The sequence below is a fragment of the Rhodamnia argentea genome, chromosome 2, assembly GCF_020921035.1.
Source record: "Rhodamnia argentea isolate NSW1041297 chromosome 2, ASM2092103v1, whole genome shotgun sequence".
In the NCBI taxonomy this organism is placed as follows: Eukaryota; Viridiplantae; Streptophyta; class Magnoliopsida; order Myrtales; family Myrtaceae; genus Rhodamnia; species Rhodamnia argentea.
Window position 1 is genome coordinate 7847611 of NC_063151.1, and position 22396 is coordinate 7870006.

The window sequence follows — 22396 nt, forward strand, 5'->3', positions numbered from 1 at the left end:
CTTCATGTTAGGATATCCTGAGTGCTGTTTAAAGGGCCTTTAGTAATGGCTAGCCCCTTGACTAATGCGACTCAGCTTTGATCAAAACGATCTCCATGTCCTTAATTGATGCTTAGTATTATTCTTGCTTTTCTATGTTGCTGAGTATTACCCTTGAAGGGAAAGATGCTGGGGCTGTGCTTGATGAATCGGACTTGTGCTTTTCTAGCTTTTCTATGGTACCGCAATTGTACCAAGCTATCGTATACGCTCCCCTGTAATTAGAAATTTATGTTAAAGGCCTGATTGAAGGGGAATCCCTGAGAAACTCACATGGGTAACTAGCACCTAAGGCCCCGTACCGTAGCCCAAGAGAAACACTGCGGGCCTATGTGAATCCCATCTCTCTATAGCTGGTCATCTTGTAGTGGGTGTAAAAGAGAACATCTATTGAAGGCAAGCAATGATGCCCTATTGATGCATACTCGGATGCAATGATTTAACTTTCACGATTGGTAGTCACGGCCACGTGGAGAATCGGGCAACGAGAGTTCCTAACTCTTATCTGAAAGTTGGGATGCATATCGAAAGGGTAGGGAAAATACCAAAGACGGGCCTGAATTTTTACAACAGTGTCATTTTGCTTTCCAAAAACCACTTCCCTGCTTTTTCAGACCTGACCACATCCAAACGTTAGGTTGACGTTTTTAATCTTAATCTCCACCGCCAATCAGCATCATCGACACAATGCCATCCTCGGCCCCGACAGCCCCACAAGTGAGCACGATAGAGAGATCAAGTGGAGGAGAGGGACGGTGGAGCACAGAGAAGGGGAGCTGTGGCAGACAGCGAGAGAGGAGGAGATCTGTGCGGCAACGGAAGGCTGTTTGGTGGTGGCAGACCAGCCCGTGAAAGCGAAGGTGGTGGTCGGCCGCCGAGAAAGGTGGTGGCAAAGATGGTTTGAGGGTTTGGGTGCTTGGAGATATGTGTAGGCTAAGATTGTTGAGGCTTTTAGAGATGGGAAGGTAGTGCAGTCATTTTTTTTTTTTTTGGACAGAAAAAAATAATAATCATTTGTATGTATCTATGAAGTCGGATAATACAGTTGTCCATCGGTTATGGAAAAATAATTTAAAATCGCGTGGGGGAGCAAGCAGAGAAGCCACCCTTTCTTTCTTTATTTTTCTCTTATGCACGTGGAAACATAGTGAAAAAAAATTTGAGCGGGGAAACAAACACGAAGAGGAGATTGGTACTGCGACATACTCGCAGATTCTATTCTGGGATTTTGGGGGCAAGGTCTTTCGTTGCATTTCAAAGACCAAGTCCGACCACCTAGTTGGAACACCTAATGTGGTAGATTCCCCTCGTCTAGGAATCCTTTTCGTACCAACGTGGCAATCTACACAGATTAGTGCCTAGCACAGACCCGGCAATACATCTCGCATTCGTTGGGGACAAACTTCTATCTTCCTACGAACCTAAACAAATTCTTAAATTATTCCGTCTGAATTTTAGGATGTAAAATTTAAGAGTATTTCATGAGATAAATAAAAAAAAATATTTTTTCTCAACTTGAAGATTGAAAGTGAGAAAAATAAATTTCATGTCATTTTTAAATGACTACCGTCGAGGAGACAAATATAATAGCCTTCCGTGTTTCTAAAGTGAGTCATTGAAATTTCGACTATTGCATTGTTGATTTATGCTTCGTTTAGTATTTTATTAATCAGCTTTCAAGCAACGGAGTACCCCCGATGCGTCCTTCCACCCATTCACACGTAGCCCCGAATTTAATGTTTCCTGGCAAGTTTAGAGCGTGTGTTCAATGAAGAGAGAGAGAGAGAGAGAGCGACTCATGTGTCCTTTCTTTGACTGGTCCGGCCCCCTGGCCCGCCGGAGTGGCCGGGCCTACGCAATAATAATTTGTCCCCAACTTTGTCTTCCGTTCCCACTTCGCCAGATGACGAAGCTACAGTACAATGCACCCGCAACACACTTGTCTGTAAATTCTCTTCTCGGTCCTTGAATATTCGTTCACATCAATTATTTATTATCAAGATCTTGGAAAGTAGACAGAGGAATTTCAATTAAAATGGCCGGAAAAAAGCCAAATGTGTTATACATTGCGTCTCGAAGTAGGGTGGGCTCTCAGCATGTGGAGGAATTGAATCTACGCCGGGTGAGGGAGGAGGCGCACCGGGAGCCCTTTCGACGGAGTTGGGATCATATCCTCGACGATCTTCTCCTTGGGGTCGACCAGCTCCCACTTGAACCTGTTCACCACGTTGTGGAGGAACGTGAGTATGGCCAAGCGCGCGTACTCTTTCCCCGGGCACAGCCGCGGCCCTCCCCCGAAGGGGACGTACGTGTACGGCGGCAGCGCCGCGTTCCCTTCTTCGTACCTCGCCGGGTCGAACGTCTCCGGGTCCGGGAAATAAGTCGGGTCCTTGTTCGTCGTGCTCACGGTCCAGTAGATCTAACAATTCGGAACCACCACGGGAGAAATTAGTAAATCTGAAACGGGGTTGATGTTCGGGGAATTACGTAGTTACGAAGCGAAATTTACCTTCCAGCCCTTGGGAATGGTGTAGCCTTCGTAGGTGATGTCGGTCATGGCCTCTCTGAAAGTTCCCTGTAGAGGCGGAGTGAGCCTCAACACTTCGCTCGTCACGTTCCACGAATACTTCATCTTCTGAATGTCCTCCCACACCAACGGCTCACCGGGGTTTTTGGATTTCTTGATCTCCACTTGCTCTGTTTCCCACCCAAAAAAACAATGTCAAACTCTAGATTTTTCATTTTTTTGCCGTAGAACAAGACGATAGTATCCAGTAACATACGGCGCTGAAATTAATGATTTGTCTTCAAGTGAGATATTTTTTCCTCCTAGGGCTAATGTACCTGCTAGGATCTTGTTATAGATGTCGGGCCTCTCGGCCACGAACTTCATGAGGAACGTGATGGCACTGGCGACGGTGTTGTATCCGGCGGTCAGCAGACCCATCATCTTGTCGGCGATCTCGACATCGGGCATCATCCTCCCCGTGGCCGGGTCGGCTGCCGCCACCATGTACGTCAGTATGTCCTGCGACCTCGCGCCGCTCGCCAGCGCCTCCTTCTTCTCCCTGATCACCGACAAGAGCTCCTTCCTGATCTCTGTGGCCCCCTGGCTGGCGTTGTAGAATATCGTCCCGGGGATTTTCCAGGGGATCGAGTGGAGGCCGAGGGAGACGTCGTCGAACTCTTTCGCGAGCCTAGTGATGCGGTCGTGCTCGTTGAGCCCGAGGAAGAATTTGCTGGCGAGGGACAAGGTGTAGTTCTTGGAGAGAGGGAAGACGAGGACCTTGCTGTGGCCTTCCCAGTGGAACTCCATGTGCTGCTGCGTGGTTGAGTCCATTTGCTCCATGAACCGGGACAAGGCCTCGGGCTTGAGGAACCCGGGCTGGCGCAACACCTTGGTCTTGGACTCATTCGGGTTGATCGGGGGCGGCGGCGGCGACTTGGCCTCGTAGGAGCGCATGAGCTTCTGCATGGAGTGCGGGCGCCACTCGGTCACGAGCTTCTGCTCGTTGGAGAAGATGAACTTGTTGCCGGCGGGGCCGCAGAACACGGCCACCTTCTCGCCGAGGATGTTGGTCTTGAACACGGAGGACGAGTACTTCCTCATCCGGTCCCCGACGAACTTCTCCGGCTTCCCGAAGAGGAACTCGACGGTCTCGCCGAGGACGGGCCATCCGAAGCTGCCCGGCGGGAGCTTGGGGCCGCTGCTCAGCTTGTGCCTGAACAGGAGGAAGATGAGAGAGAGGGCGAGGACGGAGGAGAGGGCGGCGAGAAGCAGGAGCTCCATGGTTAGAGAAGGTTCGTGGTTCGAGTCAGAGAGAGAGAAGGCAGTGGAACGATGAATGTGTGTTACTTTGTGGTGACGAGAGACGGTCGTGTTTTTTTATACGGGAGAGCTGGCCAGCCACTGAGCCAGCCACTGCTGACCAAATTCGCGCGTTGAACTTTTCTTTAGGGAATTCAGCCCGAGAAAAACAAGATGCAGCACAAAAGTTGCCGTGACCTAGGCACCACAAAAAAAAAATCTGCCAGAGAAGAGAATCTAATTTTATATATATATATATATGTTCAATTGCATCCACATGCTGAACATGATGATTTCCTACTAGCCACTTGATTTTATCTCAATCTAAGGTTTCGTTTATTTTGCGAAAAATAGATTATGTGAAGAACATTTCTCTTAAAAATAATTTCTTGTATCATTTGAACTTGTCAGTAGAAAATACTTTCATTATTGACGGTACTTTATGTCTAAAAAATTTCATGGACGGCGAAAATATTTACGCTCTCTATTTTTTGCAAGTGATGTGAGAGATCATTTTTAGGAAAGTGTTTTTCGACGTATTTTAATAGTTAACATAACATCTATTCATTTAGACTCTGCGAAGAATTGTTTGTTCACCCAAATTGGATTAGATCATAATGTAATGTGCATCGAAATTTTTGCTGTAATGGCGTGGACCAGAGTGGAGTGGTGAGGTGAACGTACGCATGCAGTGATTAATATACTAAATAAATGTCGGGGGGTTGGTACCTTCAAGGCAAGTCAAACTCCTCCAGCGCGAAAATCTCTGCAAACTTAGTCCCTGTCTTCGTTGGTGGCTGCGAACTTTGAATATGGAACGCCCGGGGTAAGCCGGGGTGCCGGAAAAACATGTTAAAAAATCTACGCAAGCTCGCTAATTCCTTTTTGCACCCTCTGACCATTTTAGCAGCAGCTTTTCTTAGTGTTCACGTAATGCCATGGAGTCCAAATGTTCACGCCATCGTCTCAGTCAATTTCTTGACTCGAACCAGCATCGGCACGCACCGCACGCAGCAACCTCAGTGAATAAGTCCTTCAGTTAACTTAGCGAAATGGGCAAACCCGAAATCCAGCAATTGTTCGCTAACCGAAACCGATTAGTCCATGCTAGAGGCGTCAACAATGAGTCTTTGGTCTCACTTTTTAACCCACTTTTATTCATTCGGATCGTAAATAGATTTGACAATTTTTTTTTTAAAAAAAGGGGATCAAATATGGGTTTCTTATAAAGCCTATTTAACTATGGGTTTTAACTCAATTCATTTTCAACCCGTGACCTGTAGCTTCCTAATATGAACCTTGCCGCCGCTTGGGAGCGGTGGCGGAGGTCGGCGGTAGGCAGCGGATGATTGGCGAAGCAGCTTTTACATTTTTAATTTTGTGAAATAAATATTCCACAATTTGATTGAATATATAAGTATTTAAGTAATACAGATCGAGTTGGGTATGGGTTGAGTATAGTTGAGTATGGATCATAAAATTTATATCGTATGAAAATAGGTCAAAACGAATTAAATGGGTCAATACGGGTCGGACCAAACCCGACTCAGCCCACCTATTTGACACCTTTGGTCCGTACTGGTTGACAGGAGCGGTTGAGCGGTCGTTGTTGGTTTTTGAATTTGTTACATTACAATTGTGGAAATTTGATAAAAATGTGGAGCGAGAGCTGAGGACTTTACGCAACCACCCGACCTGCATTGTGGAGAATATCGTTACCAACTCTTCGAGCAAGAACATATAACAGATAAATAAATCATTCGAAAGCGACCGCGAGCTGAGCTGGTTGACATGGATTCGAAGGTCAAGCACGTCTCGTTGGACCAAAACCCCAGCGACTCAGTCTGGTCCAAATCCAAGAACCGTCGCGACAAGCGAAGTTCCTCAGATTCACTTTTGTGTCCGGCTTCGGCCTCCCGATGAGGCGCGGAGGAATCAATGGATATCATACAACTGGAATTAGACCACAAGCAGGGAGAGACCCCGTTCAGATGCTCGAACTTGTCGGGTTTTGAGAAGAGCACGGATAAGAAATCATAGAGCGGCGGAGTTGGCCGAGCGTTGACGTCGAGGATGTCTAGACAGATCGCCCCTTGGTTTTTCACTGAACCCATGAAACTGTAGCGAAAACGAAGTGGCAATTCCGGAATGAACACTCCCCCAACGTTGATTGGGTAGAGCTGTAAAGTCAAAGCTGTTTCGCCATCATGAACTGGGAAGAAGCCAGATTGACGGGGACTTGCAGAGTTGCCAGATACGACCGAGTGTGTAGACACTCGATCGCCTACTGGTGGTAGGTAAGAACTCAGCATCGATGACCATGCGATTCACGCTCTAGGCCTGACGAGAACGGGCTGAGGCCCAATGACAATGATGAAATTTAGCCACGTCACATGCCGTATTGGAGAACTACAAATTACAGGAATTGTACGCTTTGGCGATGATTTAGGGGGGGGTTGGTTCAAAATTTAAAAAAAAATTTGGTTCGAATACTCCTTTAAAAATGTTGAACCGTTTGGAAGATTTTGAAGGAGCATTGGCCAAATATTCCTCTTGGGAGGTAAGCCCAATTTTAGAAGCCCAAAGCTTTCGAAATTTGCATTCCCAAGCTCTTTCAAATGTTGACCAAACCCACCTGTCATGTTGAAACTTGTTCAGAATTGAAAACTCAACCGATTAATATCAAGTTAACTCCAGCAGCAACCGGTCACGATATTTACGTAATATCAACCCCGAAGCAGTTTCGAAATAAGAGATGTTGGCATTTTTCGTTAGCCTAATTGGACGGAGTTAAGGGAAGCACTTGATTGAACCAATTTGATAAATTTTAGGACTTGATTATATTTTTATGATAAGTTTTAGGACTTCGAATGCACTTACCCCAAAACTATTTATAAATAGGAGTGATGGGTGAAGTTATAATCCGTCGATCAAAAGTTAGATGGAGGAAATTGTACTGGCGGTCTACGTATAGAATAAGCTAGAACTTGTATTCTCGTTGATGTGGAGATGAATTTGGGGATTTGGAAGACGGTAATCAAGGCAAGCATTCAAAAACAAAAGAGAAATGCTTCCCCGATAGTACCGTCAAGGATTGTACAATCTTAACCGTAGGCTCACGCACCATCAATACATATTTTGCATAAAGCATTAATTAATTGGGAGATCGTATGGTCGAAATAACTAATAGTGTTATCAGACTGTCAGATTAGCAATTTCCAAAATAAAATGAGGATATGACGATGTTTTGACTTAAACTTTGGTTTCTCCATTGTCGTGGATGTAGGCATCCTAATTATGTACATGAGTTCCTTTTGGACATTCACATCATGGTCGCAAAATGGACAGATGATGCATTCCCTCTCGAGAGCAAAGCTCGATTGGGGGCATACTTTGTGAACTCTCGTCCACTACCTATCGTTATTGAGTTAATCTATAGCTACGACTAATGTTCCATGCGGACGAAAATGTTTGAAGAATGAGACTATCAACTTGAACCCAAAATTGAAAATCTACCTTGAAACTTATCAACAGATCGGAAGAACACGTCGTTGATCATCGTTAATTTGTCAAGAATCATACTGAATCATCACATCTGCTCCCACTATTTGAAGGGATTGTGCCATTCTAGTCTCGTGGGTCCTCCAAAGCTCCTCTCAATTTTAAGCAGAGTTTAACTCAAATTTTGTCAATTGCCTATTTTAGAGCAGGCAGCTAGTTCAAGTCTGACAAAATAATGGGGCTAATTTAATTGCGTAATTATGAAATGTGCACGGTGGATGTCGAGAGACATTGCAATCATAGAGTTCAGTAAATTTCGTGGTGTATCGTCCTTCATGTTTCTTTGAGCATTAGAATAAATATCAATCCCCTTATGCTGCTGGACCAACTTATGCCTTCTGTATGTCGAAAAGACCATGACAAGTCATATGGGGAACGACAGAAACATCCCAACTCAACTCATCATCTAAACCATGAAAAGTAACTCATGTGTCGAGATGTACCAGTCACTATAAGGACAGGGCCATCCTAACTCACCTCATCATTTTAAGCATCTCTATTGGGGGAAAGCATATTTTATATTGTAAGTATCATAATTTTCGTGCGTCGCTCACTTCAGTATTTAAACTTTTCAAGCTACCACTTGAGTGTCAATTTGGTATAAAGAAATGGGTCACTTCAACACCATCGGTGATTTGTGTGGCTGAAAATCAAATGGCTGACGTGGTTTGCCGGAAAATCCAATCAGCAAAAACTTTAATAAGCAATGTCATTTTGGTTCTATAGATTGAAAAAAACATTGGGGCTGGGATAGAAAAATTAGGGCTTTTTTGTTGTTGAAGTTGTTGTCCTTTATTGGTTGTGAATGAGTCATATATACTCTTTATATTCATGTGGTTTCCCTCCACCTAATAGCTTAAGTTTTTGGGTTGGATTTTCTAACATGGTATATTAATCAATTTCCACGTGTGACGTTCGTAATCTAACTTGCACATGAGAGATGGTGGAAAAACTCTCTCCAAACTCTCTACCTGATATACATCATTGGGATCCGTTCCCTTCAAGAGCTTTAGTAAAATGTAAAGGGATGTTTACCAAGTTGATGGGCATATTTGATTCAGTATTTGGAAGGGACTTTAGGGCTCTAAAGTTCTCTAACTAAATGCAACTAGTATTTGGTTTATTTTTTGCTCAACTTTGGAAAAATGCAGTTGCATTTCCAAAGGCCCTTAAAGGCTTTTAGATTAAAGTCGCTTGGGAGGTACTTTGCAAAGTTGCATTTTTGGAATGCAACTATAATTTATTATTTTTTAATCTTTTTATTTTCTTTTATTTTCTTTTCTTCTTCCTTGTTCCTCCGCTTGCTTCTTTGCTTGTTGCTCCTTCCTCCACCAAATGGGGACCTCGACGATGGTCGGCCGCCCGATGATTGGTCATGACGTGCGAGTTGGCGAGCTCAGCGGTGTGAGCCTAGGCGACTACGGATCTTGGCTACATGCCCGGGTTTGTTCTCGACGAAGCGGGAGCTGCTGCTCTCGAGGATGGAGACGGGGCTCGAGGTCTAGAATTGTTGGGATAAGTCCTTGTCGCCATTGTGGACCTCGACAACATGAGCCTCAGCCTCACTGGATCCGGCTTGGCCTCGAGCAAGCGAGGCTCGCCTCGCCTCACCGGATTAGGCGAGGTCGGGGTGAGGCCGAGCCTAGCCTATGGCCGGCGACCGGCTGAGAAGAAATTAAAGAAGAAAGAAGGAAAAAAAGTTAAAGTAAGTAATTAAAAGATAAAAAAATTAAAAATCGAATTATTTACAAAGGATATTTTTTACCAAACGGCATTTACATTAAAATTGCTTTTCAATGTGTTTTTAAAATACACTTTACCAAAAACTGTTTGCATTTTGAGAAATCTCTTTAGCCCAAAGGTATTTGCATTTTTCCCAATACATTTCCCCAAAACGAAACCAAACAGGCCCAATAAATCGAAAAATTGGTAAATTATAAAGGATAAAAAAATGAACCGGGGGGGTAAGAACTGAAATGAGAGTTGGTAATTTAAAAGCAGATAGTAATTCAGTTTGACAAACATTGGTAATTCACTCTAATTCAGATAGTTTTGTACAAGAGTTAGTCGATTTACGATATTGGGAAGTCACGCAAATAAGACCAAGTTGGGAAGATAGTAAAAAGAGTTGCCAGTTTCATAAAAGTATAGATAAATTATCAACAAATTATTTGAAAAACATGTTACCCATCACTTTCTTATAAACAGTTTTTTAATACTTGACGATGCGTACTGATATTTATCGGCATGGGAGAACATCCGTATGTTTAGGCACGGAACAATGGAATTCTGCCGGAATGAATAACAAGTAAGGAGATCTCTCATTTGAGCTGGATGATTATCTGCATGAATAGCTTAATTTAATATAAGGTTTTGGTTCGTCCTGTATTAAGGATGCGTATGACTAGCGACGGCCAGAGAGTTGTTGACACAAAAAAAATAGGGAAAAAATACCAAAAAAGTGTTAAAGTTATTGCACTTGTATCAATTTAGTTTGAAACTTTTCAGTTGTGTCAATTTAGGAAAAGCCTTTGGACGCTTTGCTAGTATAGTCTATTTGGCCAATTTTCGCCAAAATCGCTCACGTGGACTTCGACATTCGTACGTGGTACGGCTAGTGCTAATGTAGATAATTTTTTTAATAGTTTAATGATTTTTTTTTATAGTTGTATTCCTTTCTTTTCATTACTTTTTAAATTAGTTCCTTTCATTTTGCCGACAAGGTTTCTAGTGGCTCTCGCCCAGGCCTTTGCTATGTTTGGGTGAGGGCCTTTGCGGCCTTGTTCTCAATCGCCGGAGAAGTTCATGGCCCTCGCCCATATTTGGTAATGGCTTTCACGCCCTCACCTATGGTTGGCGAGGGCTTGCTCCAAAAAATTATAAAAAAATGGGCATGTCAACGCTGGTTTTGCCATATAAGACGACTAGTATCCATATCAACGATTTCCATTCAAAATTGGCTGGAAGGACTCAATTGGTGAATTGTGAAAAGACTTAGCACTCAATTGGTATAATTGAAAATTTATGACTGAATTGACATAATGACAATATATTTTGGACTTTTTTGGTACAAAAAAAAAAAACAAAAAAATTGACTAACTATTGGTTATAATCGATAATTGACAAACTTAGTCAATAAAAACAGAATTTTTGGTGAACAACAAAAGTCATCGATGAAAAGAACATACTACAACTCAAAAGAGCTTCGACAACCAAGGAAATCATCGACAACGGGCAATTGGCCCAAAAACGTAAAGCTAGGTAGTTATGTTTATTGGTGCTATGTTCAGAATTTTTGCAACTTCTTGTGGATGAGTGTTTTTGTAACTCCCGGTAACATATAGGATTAAAAAGTTAATTCGTTTGAAGATAGGATTAGGAAGTCATCTTTTCAAGTACAATAACGACTTGTAATTATCCATTGGGAGCTTTAAATAGCCACGTTATATTTTTCATCAAGACACCCGATCATCATAAAAAAAACTATGTTCTTTTCAGTAATCAATTTAACTTTTCAGTTCTTGCATTTACTTTCTTTAAGAGCAACTAGTTCTAATTTCTAGCTACTTGTGATACTTCATGTCCAAATCGCCACGGAACCCAATTTGAATTAGAATCAAAAGATCAAACCTTTAATGAAAGGTATTTCATCGCGTGGAGCCATTCTCGTCGAAATTAAGAGCCGTGCGCGATTTAGTGACAGAAAGAAAAGTGCGCTGAAAAAAGATGACTTGTTTGTGTCCCTTCCATGTGTAAGACCCCATCCTTTTCCAGCACCGGAAAACAATGACTCCTCACCCAACCCCATCACCTTCGCCACTTGAAGTTTCTTTCTTTCTTTCTTTCGATCAAGAGTGCATATCAAGTCACCCTTTCGTCTCGCCCTCTCGTTCGCTGCGCACACAATCATTCTCTCTCTCTCTCCTCTTTTTCTCTCAACCAACGAAGGGACAGAGAGCACAGCATGAAGAAGATCAATCAGCTGATACTGAGGAAGTGCAAGAGCTTGTCCCGGCAACTGGCGAGATCGTCGTCCTACAGCAACCTCAGGTCGAAGTCGGCGAGGGACGTCGAGCTGTGGTGCGGCATGCGAGATGACCGCGACGAGCCTCGCGAGACCGTACTCGTCGGGAGCTCGAGGAAGCGTTACGTGATCAGCTCCAAGCACTTGAGCCACCCCTTGTTGAGCGCTCTCATCCAGAAGTCCTCCTCCTCCTCCTCGCCGCCCTCGTCGACCAAGCAGAAGCCTGGAGACGGGGACGGTGTCATTCAGGTGAAGTGCGAAGTGGTTCTCTTCGACCACCTCCTGTGGATGCTCGACAATGCCGACCCGAGCATCGGTCCCGAGTCGCTGGAAGAACTGGCCGAGCTTTACGTGTTCTGACGACGATAAGGGCTCTGTTTCCTCTACACTACAAATTTCATCTAGATCTCCAGATATTTATGATTCTTTTATTATTAAGAGAGAGAGAGAGAGAGAATTTCAAATCTTGATTCATTGCATGTTTAGGTCGAGACTACCGAATGCACCCGATCAAAAGTTTTGGTGATTGAATCATCAAGAGCTTGCGTCATGTCTTTGTGGGTCTACAGCCATGAACGTAATCACCATGTAAAAGAAGTATGTCCATGGATCTGGTGGGTCTCAAGTTGGCACTCAAGTGATGTGGTGGGCGGCGAAGGGGGAGGGTGGATCTACATGTGTTGAATTCTTTGCTGTGTCACGATATTACGATATGATTTGTACACCCCAGGCAAGTAAATGGTTCCCCTATTTAGATCCCTTTGCTCTTGAATTAGATTTGGTCGTATATTTGGACAAGTCATTGTTGCTTTCTAGACAAATGTGGTGTCATGTCTTATTTATTGGTTGATGAAATCCCGGGGAAAATTTAAAAAAAAAAGTCTTAAACCTATTGCAACTGTGTCAATTCGATCTTAAACATTTTTTTTACCAACTCCACCATAACTCTTTCACATTTGTATAAGTTTAGTCCATCCGGCAAATGTTGGCTGGCTAGCACTATTGTGGACTTTTTTTAAATGATATTTTAATAATTTGATTTTTATAATTTTGATTTTTTTCTTTTCTTTTGTTTAGTCTTTTTTTTTCTTGTTCCAACTTATAGAGCCGACGAGGCCAGTGATGCCCTCGCCGGCACCTTGCGAAGGCCGCAACGGCCTTGCTCGCCCAAATCGGGGGAGGCCGTCGCAACCCTTGCCTGGTTTGGTTAGATTTGGCGAGGGCGTTGCTGCCCTCACCAGATTTGGTAAGGGCAGCGCACCCTTGCCAGCGCTAAGGGTTGGAGAAAAAGAAATCTCAAGAAAATAAAAAAAAATTATAATTTTTTTTAAAAAAGTCCATGTTAGCGCAGTAATGTCACATGAGCACCGACTAGTGGCTACATAAAATTGGCTAGATAGACTGAATTGGCCAAAAAAAAAAAGTTTAGAACCGAATTGGAACAATTGCAATAAATTTAAGACTTTTTTTATAATTCTCCCATGAAACTCCCCCCAAAAAAACTTGATACTTGCAGGGTGTTCACTAGGCTTCTAAATAGTCGGGTCTCTGCACTTGTATTTTCGAGTTTAAGAAAATAAAAATAAAAATAAAAGATCAATCTTTGCATTTGATTACTCGATCCCTCGTAGTACGCAAAACGCTAGTGAAATGGTGCAGTTTGAGCTTTCCCCGGTAGGGGAAACCTCTAATCTGATGCACCTCTTTCGATCAATTTTATGTGATTCCCACGCCACTAGGTAGCCCGCGGTCTTACGTTTGAACCTTATGGAATTGAGTCAGTGCTCAAGGTGCTAAATGTGGACAAGGACCAAAAGGTATGCACAAATACAAATCCTATCCTTTGCCGAGTCAATCATAACAGACACTTATCTCCTGCTGCAAATTTACCCAGATCAGTGAGCTTCTGCTTGTAAAAAAAGTGGCGAGCTGTTTAATGCTAGAAAGATATCTACTTTCCTGTCAAACAAAAGAGAACGTAGAGAACGACATGAAATTTTGCCTTACCGAAGCACCGTTCGTTGCCTTAAAAATTCAACTGGTATGCAACCCTGTGTGTTTCTGCAGAAGACAAAATGGTTTGACTCCCTTCTGTCGAGCCCTTTAATTTGTAATAAAAAGTGGGTACGAGAGCTGGAGATGGTTCTTCAGGAAAAGGGTCACAGGTTCGATAACCAAATCGATTCGAGAATTCTTTTCTTCCCAGCTGCGATTACTAATTTCATAAGTGCCAAAGCATGAAGAGAAGTAAGATTTATGAGTTTTGGAGGCGCTATGCCAGTGCAAACCTTTTGTTTTTGTTTAGGTTGGTCATTCAACATCCACGTTATACATTGTGTATAATCCGGTTCAAACTCAGCTTTCATCAACGAAAAATGACCATGGAGAGGAGAGGAGGGCTACAGAACAAACGAAATTCGCAATGACCATTTAGGAAAACGTCACTCCATTGAAGCTCAAGATGTTTCACGAATCTAGTTCCTACAGCAAGCGTACGACTCTCCTCTATCGCTTTGCAAGCCATAGACACCCGATTAAGAAAAGAAAATCTTTTGTATATATGATAAGAGTAACTCCTCCATTCAATAACCATACCAGTGAAAAGAAGAAGAGGTCGGGGGTAGCAAAAGTCGAAACTTTCGTTTGGGAGATCGACAAGGGAGAGCCAAAGTTCTAGCCCGTCAACATATCTAGTTGATAAGTCAAAAAATATATATATTCGGTTGGACTCACTTTCACTCAAAAAATTAAGTTAATGAGTTATATGCTGAATCTAGGAAATATTAATTGTAGATGTGTCAAACTGGTTGATTGGGTCGTGTCATGAATGGTTCGGCCTAATTTGACCGATATATCCCGTGTATGATCCATTTATTGTAATGTAAATTTCTCCACTTATACTCGATCCGATTCATATGGCTAAAACACTTACATATTTAATCCAACTTAGGGAAACTTGTTTCATATAAAATTGAAAAAAATATATTGCTAAAATATGTTGTTTTATTTTGAGTGTTTTTTATTTGTTTATTTTCCTACAAAATACGGTGAGGGGCGACCCTTGCCGGACTTAGTAGGAAAATAAAAAGTAAAAGAAAGAGAAAATTAAAAATATTTAAAAAATAGAAAATTGAAAAAAATAAAAAAAAAATTTGTGAAAATTGTCAAAGAGGATGGCATTTCATGAATGAATTAATTCAACTAATAACCTTTATAAGCTAAATGAGTTGTAAATGGGTTTAAAGAGAAACCGATTTACAACCCACATGAAATTAGGCTCATAACTCAAATCCATACTATAACCATACCGGTGAAAAGAAGAAGAGGTCGGGGGTAGCAAAAGTCGATACCTTCGTTTGGGAGATTGTCAAGGGAGAGCCAAGTTCTAGCCCGTCAATATATTTAGTTGACAAGCAAAAAAAAAAAAAATCAATTGGACTCACTTTTACTCAAAAAATTAAGTCAGTGAGCTATATGCCGAATCTAGAAAATATTAACTATAGATCTGTCAAACTAGTAGGTTGGGTCGTGTCATGAATGGTGCTGCCCAATTTGACCGATATATCCCGTGTATGATCCATTTATTGTAATGCAAATTTCTCTATCCATGCTTGACCCGATTCATATTGCTAAAACACTTACATATTTAATCCAATCTAGAAAAATTTGTTTCATATAAAATTGAAAAAAATTATATTGCTAAAATATGTTGTTTTATTTTGAGTGTTTTTTTATTTTTTTATTTTCCTACGAAATATGGTGAGGGACGACCCTTGCCAAACTTTGTAGGAAAATAAAAACTAAAAGAAAGAAACATAAAAAAATTACTAAAAAATTAGAAAATTGAAAAAATACAAAAAATATAAAAATTGTCAAAGAGGATGACATTTCATGAATGGATTAACTCAACTAATAACCTATATAAGCTAAATGAGTTGTAAACTCAAACTCATTGCAACCCATTTATTGTAACTTTTTTTTTTGTCAAAATTTGTTATAACTCAATGAAGCTCGTCTCATTGAATATGAGTTAAAAATGGTTTTCAACCCATTTTGACACGTCTAATTAACTGCTCTACACCATACCAATTCTCTAATGTATGACTTCTCTAACACAATTTACACATACATCTCACTAATTTTCCCTTCACATGTTAGCTTACTATTAGGTCTACTTCCCTTAACCTTCTCAAAGTAGCTCAACTTGAATCTCCATCAACACCTAACTTCATCCTGATCTCTTTCTCAAAATCGAACCATGAAGCATGTCATTGATCCGGTCTTACTACACCACAAGGCCCACCGCCTAAAAAATCGTGTTGGTGACCAGAATCATTCCTTAAGTTATTCCTCAGGCATCAAAACAGATTAGGGGTCCACTAGTTTATCCCTAGCTATGATACTAATTTCTATAATAATAACGCGTTAATTTAAATTGCAAGGTACAGCCAATTAGATATATATATTGGTCGAACGGTCAATTGATATTACAACAATGGGAAAAGATGTCAATCAAATCGAATAGAATCAATCAAAAAGCTAAATTTACGCAGTGGGGGCCACTGATGGCTGATTGATGAGAGTCGTATCGTGAGCCCCGCCACGCTGTACAACTTCTCCCGTGAATGAGCACTGCTTCTCTCACTCTCTCTCTCTCTCTCCGTCGCCTTTCCAAGTTCCGACATCCGCAAAAGCAGTTTTTTCTTATATTATATACTGGAGAAAAGAAAGCAGCTTTAAGCTTTGAGCTCTCTCCCGAGAGAAAGCGTGGCCATTGATGATGGCCATGGGGTGGCGACAAATGGGCTGACACGCAGCCGCACTCCTACTTGACGAATTTCTTATTGCAAGGGGACGAATGAGGATGAGTCATATGCTTGATGAGCTTGAGTGAGCCTCGCCTCAACCCGAGCACCGGATTTTCCACTCGAGCTTTTTCTCTGCTCAGATCGAGTGAGTCCCTCTTCCTTCTCGCGCTTCCCTTCGGATTCTGCCGTTTCACTTTTTATCTTGCGGTTGCATGTCCTGTCTGTACTGGGTCTGCTTCCGAGATTGTTTCCGGCTCGCTGTCTTTTGGGTTTTTTGGTCATGCAAGCTTCACTTCGCTGGATGGTTGTTTAGTGGTTGAACATGAGTGTCTCCCCTCTTTCCTAGGGCTTTTGTCGCACCCGACGTTACTGAGTTCGAGAGTTATGTCTGCAGTTGCTTTGAGCAGTAGGAAGGGGGAATATTTTGCTTTTAACACTTTCAAGAAACTTGTGGGTTGCTGTATTTTTCATTGTAGTGCATATCACGTTTTGAGCCGGTGTAGCCGTGCGTTCACATAGATTTAAAAACCTAGACAGGTACAGCAACATTGTGTTGTGATTATCTGATGCGGTTGCTTGGTTTACAGGATAAGTGAATTAATTGTTTTGAATATACGAACTCTGGCAATTAACTGAAGCTTTGTATGTCTGCTCATCTGTTCTCTAGTCTTCCCATGAGCCACTGCTCCCAAAGTTACTCCTTCCTCGCACCGCGGCATCTCGGTTTGGTTTGCTTAGCTTAGCCTGTGCATAGTGAGTGACAGATGGAGCGGACTAAAATGCAAATGAGGGCTGTTTGCTCCGGTTCAACGCCTTCAGAAGAGTCGGCTCTAGATCTCGAAAGGAGCTGTTGCAATCATTCTAATCTTCCTTCGCTCAGTCCACCGATGCTCCAACCGTTTGCATCGGCTGGACAACACTGCGAGAGCAATGCCCCTTACTTCTCATGGCCAAGTCGATTAAATGATGGTGCTGAGGAGCGTGCAAATTATTTTGCAAATTTGCAGAAAGGGGTGCTACCCGAAACTCTTGGCCGGTTGCCCAAAGGCCAGCAAGCTACCACATTGCTTGAACTCATGACCATAAGAGCATTTCATAGCAAAATCTTGCGCTGCTATAGTCTTGGCACTGCCATTGGTTTTCGCATTCGACGTGGTGTTTTGACTGACATACCAGCCATTCTCGTATTTGTGTCTAGGAAAGTCCATAAGCAGTGGCTCAGCCCCATCCAATGTCTTCCAACTGCTCTAGAGGTCAGAGAAGTATATTTGATCATTTGTCCTTCTCCATTTTTATTGAGGGGGAGGAAAGATGAACCTCCTCTTCTTTGTCTGTCATGTAAATAAAATTTCAGTGCAACCTTTAATTAGGGACCTGGAGGGGTGTGGTGTGATGTTGATGTGGTCGAGTTCTCATACTTCGGTGCACCCGAGCCAGCTCCTAAAGAGCAGTTATACACTGAGATTGTGGATGATTTGCGCGGAGGTGATCCCTGCATTGGTTCAGGCTCACAGGTAGTTTCTGCGCCTTCCCAACAAATTAACGAATCTGATTTTACACGGAAAAATGCCCTGTAATGTTTGTATAAAAGAAAAACTATCAGAGATTGGAACATATATACTTCTCTTATTCTGACTTGGGGTTTTTTGTTTTAGTAGTTCAATTAGGTTCTGTTATATCTTTATAGTGGATTGAGATTATGTCTTTATTTTTTGGGATACAATTTTTCTCTTTTCATTTGTCAAGGCAACTTGCTGGACAGAAATCTGATGAATGCTAGAGTCACAGGCATTGAATTTTGAGTTTTTAAAATCTTATGCATTACTTGTGAGAATGTTTTGCTGAGAACAGCATTAGGGCTATAAGCTGCAGTTCAAAATTTGACTGCCGGAAGGAAATTGTCCTACTAACTGGCTCGCTAACCTTGGAATCAATAAGTGCAAGGATGCTATGTTGTTTCAACTGCTTCCTAGAGAGTTACTTCATGTTGTATTAGGTGATAAAATAGGGATAGTAGATTCTTGACGTCAATTTTTGCATTAGCCTTTAAGCCTTTTTTTATACTTAAAAGAAAAAAGACTTTAAATCATGCTTACAACTTAACTCACAACTATTTTTTACCTTGGTAAAATTTGAGAGTCATATGTAGCTTAATTTTTATGCCAAATGGCAAACATGACATTCTACCGGTTCCCCCTCTGCTGGTTCCCCATTTCTCTTTAGTGCACAGCCTAAAGGACAGGAAGAGAGAGTTTGGCTGAAATTGCTATGTTAGTAGTGTCCTCCCTAATCTTATGTTGTGAATATCCTCCCTGCTGATTACTGCATAACTTTCAGATACTTTTTCCTTCCTCACATGGCATCCATCTGGCTTTTGGACTCAAAATTCCTTATTTTGTTTTCAGTGGCTTGTTCTTGGCTAAATGTGATAGATTGTTTGCTCAGATATACTATCCTATTTGGAAGCATTTTCGGTGTTCCACGAGATGGAAAAGTTGTTTTACTAAGCTTAGAAATAATAGTAAATTCAAAATGACGTTGAATGTTAGTACTTATGTACTTTAAACAGGTTTAGGGTGTTAGGTATTAAATAAACATCACATCGGAAAGGATATATAAACTATAATGTAGTTTAAGAACCAACCCAAATGGGCCAATGTTTCCATTCAATTTACTGGTAAACAAATGGGGACTCATGATGGTGGGTTTGAATTGGCGGTGGAGAAAATTAGTGAATATTTTCATTTATACCAGCTATCTTGTCGAACCCGCTATAGGAAAAGTCATGGGCTATAATTCCTTTCCCACGAGTTATTGCTTGCTGAATGCGTCTTATCATAGTAGATACATAAAGCCTTCTGTCAGTATTGTTCTAAAGTGTTACTGCACTTTATGCTACTATTTAGATTCATATAATCTTAATTTATCTTTTGAATCTGCTCAAGCTGTTGCTTTATGTCTGTTTCTGCTCAGGTGGCAAGCCAAGAGACTTATGGAACCTTGGGTGCCATAGTGAGGAGCCAAACAGGAAGTAGACAAGTTGGCTTTCTCACCAATCGTCATGTTGCTGTTGACTTAGATTATCCAAACCAGAAAATGTTTCATCCTCTGCCTCCAACTCTTGGGCCTGGGATATACCTAGGTGCTGTTGAGAGGGCAACTTCTTTCATCACAGATGAACTTTGGTACGGCATTTTTGCTGGAATAAACCCAGGTAAACTGACTTGCAGTTGTCATGTCTGTGCAATGTATGAAGCAGTTGCGGGCAAACTATGTGCATTTCTTTACTTGGGAATGCAACAAGTATATAATTTGTGCCTCTACTTTAGATTTGAGGATGATGTAGAGTCTTCGGAGCAACTGGTAGGCGAGTTGTGGTAGCTATTGTAGTGCAACTGCAAACTGGTGAAGCTTTTTTAAGTAGTTTTTGGTAAAACGGGATGGCTTATGGTCAGTCATAATCTGATATAGGGGAAAGGTGTCTGAACTGAAACCTGGAAAACCAATTGGGCCAATTCATAAATTTATATCACCAATGCAAACAGTCGATCACGTCATGCATGTGAACTTGGAGAGATCTTGGGCATGGGTTTGCAATTGGGCTACTCATTCAGCACTGGGGTGCTTCACATACATTCTTATCAGATCAGTGTGAAAACCTATGTTGCCTGTTCAATATGATCCTGATGAGTTTTCATCCTAGATTAGGACCTCTTTTTTTTATCCAGTGGACATTGTTGTATTGAGATACTCTTCTAGTATTCTTTGTGTGCATTAACTAATGCGGCTTCCTTCTTCCAGAGACATTTGTGAGAGCTGATGGGGCATTCATTCCTTTTGCTGATGATTTCGATGTGTCCACTGTTACTACATCTGTCAGGGGAGTGGGGGAAATTGGTGATGTCAAGATTATAGATTTGCAGGCTCCAATAGGTAGCCTAATTGGGAGGCAAGTAATGAAGGTTGGGAGAAGTTCTGGCCTGACCACTGGAACAGTTTTGGCTTATGCTCTTGAGTACAATGATGAGAAGGGGATCTGCTTTTTAACTGACTTCCTTGTGGTGGGAGAGAATCAACAAACTTTTGATCTGGAAGGAGACAGTGGAAGCCTCATAATATTGAAGGGTGAGGGCAGCGGGAAGCCACGGCCTATTGGGATTATCTGGGGAGGAACGGCTAATAGGGGACGGCTAAAACTAAAAGTTGGCCAGCCTCCTGAAAATTGGACCAGTGGAGTAGATCTTGGACGTCTCCTCAATCTTCTTGAACTTGATCTAATAACAACCAACGAAGGGCTGAAAGGTTTGTCATTTGGCAGCTGCATAATACATTGGCACCTTACCATTGTACTGGCTCATATTTGTCTGATCTTGAATTTAGCTGCCATGTTTCTTACTTTATCAAAGATTAAAAGAAAAGCCTATCTTGTTTCTAGGAACACTTGTTTTATGAACCTAATGTCGGACAGCATTCCCGGTAAGACTGGGTTGCATCTATAGGAGAAGTGTTCCTTTTGTTTCCTTTTGGCCAGAATTTTAAGGAAGAGGATTAGAACGGTTGTTCTTCAGAAAGAGAGACAAAACAACATCTCAATTGGGCAGTACTAAATCAATGCTGGAGTTCCCCCTAGTGAATATATTATTTGCTAGCAGGGACATCCCCGGTTTTCCCTCGCACTTTATCATCAAAATTCGGGTAACTGCTCGGGAACCCTTAAAGACAAATGAATAAGTACACATGCAAAGTTGGTGGACTCTGTGGATGGTCGAATGGTTAAAAGCTGTTTTTAGTTTTTTCGTAGTTTTCTTATGCAACCCTTACTTGCTTTCCTTGGGTTCACAGTGGCGGTGCAAGAACAAAGAGCTGCCTCAGCAACAGCAATGGGATCAACTGTTGGTGACTCATCGCCCCCAGATGGCATCATGGGTAAGGACAAAACTGATGAGAAGTTAGATTCCCTCGGCCTTCAGATAGAGCACATCCCTCTGGAAGTAGAACCAAGCAGCTCGGAGCTGAATCCGTCCCTGATGGATCCCGACTTCACTATAGAAGATGGAATCAAGGCTGGTCCGAGCATTGAACACGAGTTTATTCCTCCAAGCTTCTGTAGACGGTCTCCGCTCCATCAGAACAATCCGTCCGACAAAATGGTCTCTCAGAATCTGTCATCACTGAGAAACAACTGCGATGAAGATGTCTGTGTCTCGTTGCAGTTGGGTGACAACGAGGCCAAGAGGAGATGGTCCGATGCTTCTAGCGACACTGGAGGTCTGAAATGACCATTGTACATCTGCATTTGCGTGCATTCGCACAGTAAAACCATGGTGCTGCTCTTTAATCTCTGACGCTGCACATTTTGAAGTTGTTGTGGACTCTGTTAATTTGTTGATCATGACTAAGTAGCAGCAAACATGGCGGGTTAACCATAGAATTTCCTGCCATGAACCGTTATGTTCCTTCGCTATTTGCTTAATCAACGACTATGATGCAAACCTTTCATCGTTAATGCCTTGTTTTTAATGTTTTCCTAATCTACTGCGGTCGAGGATGTAAGTATGTCCAATCCATGTTTGCTAGATTATCATCATTATTATTTATTTATTTTGGGACAGGCATGTTTGGTAGATTATCACTTCTGACAAAATGAAAAAACGGATTATCATCACTTCTTTATGAACGAAAATGGTAATTTGCAAAAAAAATCGACGACATTTAGTTGTTAATTACTGAGTGGTTGGACACGTGGACTCCCATATTATGAAATCCATAGCCAAATTACTAGTCGTAAAAATAAATTGCGAAATGCGTACAAGACAAATTTATACTAATCACGATCTGTAAAGGTAAGCCAACAACCCATAACCAATGGACTCCACCTAAGGAGAGTACTTCCTATAAGCTAAATTTATACTTCTAACGAAAATTATGATAATTATTGGTATTGCTTTCCTTTGACATCCATATATTACGATCCTCAAATCGATTTCCTAAGTAAGCTATTCCATTACTTAAAACAGATCCATGGTTCTTTTCTCATTTTTTTATTTATTTAATCCAACGATCCTCACAAGTTACGGGAGAGACCGCTCTCGTAAATCCATCCGGAAGACCATATAATTTATCGAGGTCGATTATAATGAATTTGTACCAATCAAA

The 22396-nt window shown here is 41.8% G+C and overlaps 3 protein-coding genes across 4 annotated transcripts; 2 read left to right on the forward strand and 1 right to left on the reverse strand.

Moving 5' to 3' along the window:
- The first annotated feature begins 1817 nt into the window (after positions 1-1817).
- LOC115738553 (auxin-responsive protein SAUR76) lies at positions 1818-11848 on the forward strand. The gene is made up of 2 exons (XM_048274717.1): positions 1818-1831; positions 11361-11848. The coding sequence occupies exon 2, from the start codon at positions 11373-11375 to the stop codon at positions 11790-11792; it is 420 nt and encodes a 139-aa protein (XP_048130674.1). The 5' UTR covers positions 1818-1831; positions 11361-11372; the 3' UTR covers positions 11793-11848.
- On the reverse strand, positions 1995-3889 carry LOC115738550 (beta-amyrin 28-monooxygenase-like). The gene is made up of 3 exons (XM_030671173.2): positions 2884-3889; positions 2549-2736; positions 1995-2458 (listed from the first exon to the last, which is right to left on the reverse strand). Exons 1-3 carry the CDS (start codon positions 3827-3829, stop codon positions 2153-2155), a joined length of 1440 nt encoding a protein of 479 aa, XP_030527033.1. The 5' UTR covers positions 3830-3889; the 3' UTR covers positions 1995-2152.
- Positions 11849-16076: 4228 nt separating the features above from the next.
- Positions 16077-21540, forward strand: LOC115738662 (protein NARROW LEAF 1). 2 transcript variants are annotated; one of them, XM_030671352.2, is made up of 6 exons: positions 16077-16385; positions 16828-17493; positions 17611-17754; positions 19214-19454; positions 20042-20542; positions 21083-21540. In XM_030671352.2, the coding sequence occupies exons 2-6, from the start codon at positions 17005-17007 to the stop codon at positions 21517-21519; spliced, it is 1812 nt and encodes a 603-aa protein (XP_030527212.2). In that variant the 5' UTR covers positions 16077-16385; positions 16828-17004; the 3' UTR covers positions 21520-21540. The 2 variants fall into 2 exon arrangements, with proteins under 2 accessions (XP_030527212.2, XP_030527211.2); XM_030671351.2 differs by having other exon boundaries at positions 16908-17493.
- Positions 21541-22396: the final 856 nt, after the last annotated feature.